General features: G+C 37.5%; 1 protein-coding gene across 3 annotated transcripts; it reads left to right on the top strand.

Annotated features, from left to right (window-relative positions):
* The first annotated feature begins 123 nt into the window (after positions 1–123).
* Positions 124–4978, top strand: LOC127807147 (pentatricopeptide repeat-containing protein At3g21470). Of its 3 annotated transcripts, XR_008024607.1 has the most exons (4): positions 124–1019; positions 1315–2687; positions 3914–4117; positions 4347–4977. XR_008024607.1 is itself a non-coding variant. In XM_052344794.1 (2 exons), exons 1-2 carry the CDS (start codon positions 141–143, stop codon positions 2389–2391), a joined length of 1956 nt encoding a protein of 651 aa, XP_052200754.1. In that variant the 5' UTR covers positions 124–140; the 3' UTR covers positions 2392–3886. The 3 variants fall into 3 exon arrangements, 1 of the variants encoding a protein (XP_052200754.1); XR_008024606.1 differs by having other exon boundaries at positions 3914–4978; XM_052344794.1 differs by lacking the exons at positions 3914–4117; positions 4347–4977 and having other exon boundaries at positions 1315–3886.
* The last annotated feature ends 1118 nt before the right edge of the window (positions 4979–6096 follow it).

The following is a 6096-nucleotide window of genomic DNA, read 5'->3' as shown; positions in this document are numbered from 1 at the left end:
GTTTAACATTGCCAAGGAAACACCACCCTATCAAGACTGATCAAGCCTCTAAACAAGGGCCCGGAAGATTCCAAATGCTTACAAATAAACACTCAAAAAGGCATTGGACTTAAACCAAGATGAGCATATGACATAAAAAGATGAGCATATATTTGCACTCAAACCAAGATGAGCATATGATCTTCTGCATTACCTTTCCATATAACATAAAAAGATTTTTACAAGTGAGTTTGATAATATACTGTATGACACCATATTCAACAAATTCGATCCATTCAGGGAATATGGACTTAAAATTATGTTTGAAAAACAGTTCGGATAGATTCGGGTCGGGACAAATTATGCCTCTAAAGTCTAGACATTGTTTAGACGGGCTCGAATTCCCTGGGACAGACCCAAATGATGCTGAGATGAATAGAAGACTGTCCCAAAACTTACAGGACTTGACAACCCAAACCCAACCCCAACACCACCAGAAGCAGATCCCCTCAAACAGAGAGACCATCAGCCTGAGCTCTGAACCCTGCGCCGCGCAGAGCTTGCCAGCTCCATCAAATTGGTGTCGCCACATAAGAAAATGCATCTCTCGGAGGGCATACAGAGACGTCCTTGTAATCTATACCCGTATCCGGCACCCAGGAATTAATCTTTCGGGTGTTCTTCCGTTGCTTCTCAAAGCCTGTTCTTCCCTTGCCATGCTCAACCATGGCAAGGCCTTGCACGCGGAGTCTGTCAAGATGGGGATGGAGTCTGATGTAATGGTGGGTACTTCGTTGATTGATATGTACGCGAAATGCGGTCGAGTTTTTGATTCCCGCAAGGTGTTTGACAATATGCCTGAGAGGAATGTTGTTACGTGGAATGCGATGATAGGAGGATGCTTGAAGAGCGGCGACATTAGTTTGGCTTTGTTTTTGTTCAAGCACATGTCGACACGGTCTGCAGTTACATGGATTGAAATGATTGAAGGTTTTGCCAGGAGAGGAGACGCTGATATTGCAAGGAAATTTTTTGATCAGGTTCTGTAGGACCCAAAACTTAAATACACACACAACAAATTATACGGGGAAGAAGCTATTTTATTACTAAAACATCACTCCCTCTACTCTCTACACGCTAAAATCCATAATCTCTCTAATATTTATATTGTTCACAGAAATCAAATGTTCACTATACTTTTATGTTGTCGCTACTGAATAATGATTGCTAATTTGCTATCCTAAATCTACTAAAATAATGGATTCACTGTTACAGGTTTATCAATAACTAAGATAGCTAATATCTGGGGCCCATGCTTGGTTTATCTGCCTACAGGTTCCAGTGGAGTTGAGGACTGTGGTGACTTGGACTGTGATGGTTGATGGGTATGCTAGGAATGGGGACATGGAAGCTGCAAATGAAGTTTTTGAGCAAATGCCAGAGAGGAATTACTTTGTTTGGTCTTCCTTGATTTCTGGGTATTGCAAAAAAGGGGATGTTCAGGCTGCCATGGCCATTTTCAATAGGATTCCAGAGAGGAATTTGGTGAACTGGAATTCATTGATTACTGGGCTAGCTCAAAACGGGTGTTGTGAGGAAGCCCTGGATGTATTTAAAAAGATGCAAGCCGAGGGGTTTGAACCAGATGAAGTTACTATAACAAGTGTTTTATCTGCCTGTGGGCAAATTGGGTTGCTGGATACTGGGAAAGAGATCCACCAAATGATCGTTAACAAGGGTGTTAAAATTAACCAATTTGTTCTTAATGGGTTGGTTGACATGTATGCTAAATGTGGTGATCTAAGGAGTGCAAAATTGATTTTTGAAAGGATGACCGAGAGGAATGATGCCTGTTGGAATGCTATGATCTCAGGTTTAGCTATTCATGGGCAGTGCAATGAAGCTCTTGAATTTTTGCGCAGAATGGAGGCTTCAAATGAGAAGCCCAATGGGATAACATTCCTATCGGTTCTATCAGCCTGTGCACACAGGGGATTCGTTGAAAAAGGTCTTGAAATTTTCTCAAAAATGGAGAAATATGGCTTGAAAGCCAGCATTAAGCATTATGGATGCATAATTGACCTTCTGGGGCGGGCAGGGAGATTGAAAGAAGCTTATGATTTGATAAAGAGGATGCCAGTGAAAGCGAACGACACAGTTTGGGGAGCTCTACTTGGAGCATGCCGGATTCACTCAGACACTGATATGGCAGATCAGGTGGTGAAGCAAGTTGCAAGAGATTCTGACCCGGAGTACAGCCATGATTCACATTATGTGCTATTATCAAATATTTATGCCGCTTCAGATAGCTGGGAGAAAGCTGAAAGGATGAGGATGGTCATGTTGGATAAAGGATTTCAAAAGACAACCGGGCATAGTTGGTTTACAAGTTTTTCTGCTGCTACTACATGACAGCCCTCACCCTGCCAGCTGTTCGAATGCAATCCATTCATGGGAAAACTAGCAAATCGACTCCTTCAGTTGTGAAGGTTGAAGACCCATTAAGGATAATGCCAAGGAGATTTTGGGGATTGCTTCAGGCTCTGCATCTGCCCTATTAATTTATGCTACCATCTGATTGATAGTATCCTGTGTTTTCTTGCTTGGAAGTGTTCAATAATTCCCGGGAGCAGCAATGCCAGTTTTCTCCTGCACAGAAGCCAGTTTTCTGAAACATGGAGGAGCAGGAGCTGTAGCTGGTAAATGAGGTAGTTCCCCTCTGCTCTTCATACAACTTAAATGAAATTTATTAGCAGTTTTCAGAGGCCTCGTGGATAGAAATTAACAGAAGGGATAAGAAACAGTCTGTGCTAACTTGAACAACACTTGTTTACATCCCAAGGATGGATGGATGGATGGATGGATGTGTTTAGGCTGTGTCAATTATTGCTGGACAGAATTCAATTAAAGCAAACAAACCCATTGAACATAGCACATGCACTCTTAACATAACTATAATCACCTGTACTATTTCCTCTGTCGCTTCAATAAGTTCTAGTGTGCACGTTAAAAACATCGTTATCATCACAAGTCTTAATCTCACAGAGTTAGGAAAGTAGGCTAAAACGAAGAGACCAATAAATACTTAAAATTGTCTTCCAGAAAGCCCAGTTGAAATCTTCTGAATATTTTCCTCGTGGGCTACTTGCTAGGGGTATACCCCTTTTCGGGCTAACATGTTTGCTAGACTTGCTCTCTGATGCCCTGTTTGGTTCCCGGGAAAAACTGGTCCCACTTAGCTTAGAGAACACCTGGACTTCTTTCATTTTTCACATGGATTGTGCCTGGGTAAAACATAGATTTATGGCATTCTGAAAGATGAGTTGATTGATGATTGGACATTAAACCTAATCCTCTCCCCTAAAAGTTGAAAAGATCACTGGAATAGAATTTTATCAAGCTCCCTAGTATTTTCTACAATTTAACCACCGTTTTTCATATTGGCAAACGCTTTCTAAAATTAGTTTTAAATTTACAAGAAGAAGAAATGTTAATCTTTTTTATATTTATTATATATCATGTCATGTCTAAAGGATTTTTCATGAATTTCTTTCATTTTTCTTTTTACACATTTATTTATTCTTTGACAAAATTGCATCTATTAATCTCTATTTTTTTTCACGTATTCATATCACTCGAATTTTAGTATAAATAATTTTGTTCCTAATTTTGTCTTTTCTTATATTATTGCACAGATTTTTGGACTTGAAGCAAATAATAATAATAATAATAATAAGATAATGTTTTTGGTAAATTACCTTTGAAAATTATTTCCAGATAATTAATTTTAGAAGATGTTAATTTCAAAAGAGATAATAGAAAAGTATTTTTAGCTTCCTCCAGCTCCAGGACAGAGAAGACCCTGTCAATGGCAGAAGGGTCCATAGGTGCTTAAATAAAAGCCATAACCTCCTACTTCTTCCATATCTTCCAGCACTTTGTGCAAAGAAATCAAAAGTGCGATTAGCAATTTCTGGTGGGGACAGAAAGAATTCAAACGAAGAAGGTTCATTGGCAAAGTTGACCAACTCTTTGCAAAGACGAAGCATATGGAGGAATGAATGGGGTTAGGGAAGACACTTAGAAACCTTTCAGTTTCAGCATGGTTTGAATGACGATATGATGGACCCTACTACAGGTACTACTACTACTACTACTACTGGATGTTGGATTCAAAATACTAAAATAAAATATGGTTTTATTAAATTGTATTATTATTGCATTAATTAATATTATTATAATATCACAATTACGTTAATAGTTTCTAGCTTTCTATGCAAGCTGACCCTTGATATTTGAATTGAATTTTTGCATGAAGCTATCAAATCATCAGGGGACCTCCGTTAATATCATGCTCCTCATTACAGGATAACACTTCCTCCCTATTTAAATCAATAAACAACTCAGCAACATCTCTCCCCCGCATCGCGAGCTAGGCTTTAACGCTATTCCAACGGGTGAGATCACTGCCCCAAAAATAATCCTTCGCGTCAACGGCAGCACACCTGGACACGTGGGTGGCACAGTATAATACGGTAGACCCGAGACCCATCCAACCGGACCTCAAAAACATATATATTATGCAGAAGAGAGAATCTTCTTTTCAACAGGGTCCAACTGTCAGCGTAGCGGCTGATTTCGCTTTAAACGGGCGTTAGGTGACGGCGCGTTTCCGTCAGCACGTGCTTGTCACGCGGACCGGCACGCACATGGAGAGACGTATGTGCATGCCACGGTGACCGAATGATGTGGCATGCATGCATGTTTGTATGCGCATACATACATGCAATGGCCTGACCTAGATTGAAGAGATATGACAGCATGTTTCAACCCAAGTTAGGGTTTCTTGTTGTCCAGCTCTGCCTCCTGTCGTCACTTACTTCAGATATTGGAAGCCCTTCAATCCCCATTTTGCCCTCCATATTTCCTCACCCAAATTAGCGTAATTCATTTACCCTTTTCACATTAAAGGGTAAAATTGTCCATTTACAATCCTCGACTGCCGTCAGATTTATATTTATATTTTTATACTTTTATATTTTTTTATATAACCAATCAATTTTTTTTATTTTAATTATATTCTTAAATTTATATTTTTGAATCAATTTAATACTTATATTTTTATTTTTTTTATATACTAACTTGAACTTTTCATTGTTTCGACTACACTTCTAGATTTATATTTTTGAGTTAATTTAATACTTATACTTTAATCTTTTTTTATACAACAATTCAAATTTTTCATTATTTCGATTACACTCTTAAATATATATTTTCGAATCAATTTAACTCTCGTACTTTGACATAAACAAGGAGTGACGTATACTTTGTTATCTTATTTTATTTTTTTATTACACATGAAAGTACAGAGATTAAATTAACTCGAAAATATAAATTCATGGATGTAATCAAAATAACGAAAAATTTGAATTCCTATACAAAAATAAAATCAAAGTATAAAAATTAAATTGACTCAAAAATTAAGTTCAATAGTGTAATCAAAACAACGAAAAATTTAAATTGACATATGAAAGAAAACAAGAAATTACAAGACAAAAATATAAATTTTGCGTGGTTTTTTTTTGGTTTTAATAACAAAAATTCGTAAATACTCTCATTTGAGACTGCATTGAGTAAACTCAAAATATCACAATGACTAAATCAATGAACCTTTGATACTCTGTTAATAAAGAAGAAATGAAAGTAATTTTGTGAAGCATGGATGTTTACGAGTTGGCATCAATAAACGCAATAGGATCAATGGCCCACAAAGATCTAGCGTTAAAGAAGATTTGGGGGAAAGTTTGATGACATCAAGCATTCAATCAATCTGATGGTGCCATGAAATCTGAATGTTTTTTTTATTTTTTTTATTTTTATTGTTACTGTTGACCCTAAAGGTTGTCGTGAATTTACTAAGTCAGGGCAACACTTTCTTAGGAGCATAAAATAGTCACGACTCATGAAGGACTAATGATCTACTTAGTATAATTATTCTAACAATAATAATGTGATAGTTGTTTTTAGAACAATTTAGAGAATAAAATCAACCCTAGTGTTTGGTGGCCCATCTGACCAACACTATTTGAAGCATCGGACCACCGGAGTTGGTGGTTG

This window comes from Diospyros lotus, chromosome 8 (genome assembly GCF_014633365.1).
Source record: "Diospyros lotus cultivar Yz01 chromosome 8, ASM1463336v1, whole genome shotgun sequence".
Taxonomy (NCBI): domain Eukaryota; kingdom Viridiplantae; phylum Streptophyta; class Magnoliopsida; order Ericales; family Ebenaceae; genus Diospyros; species Diospyros lotus.
Note: the sequence above shows the minus strand (reverse complement) of the source record. Positions and strands in the feature narration are given on the sequence as shown.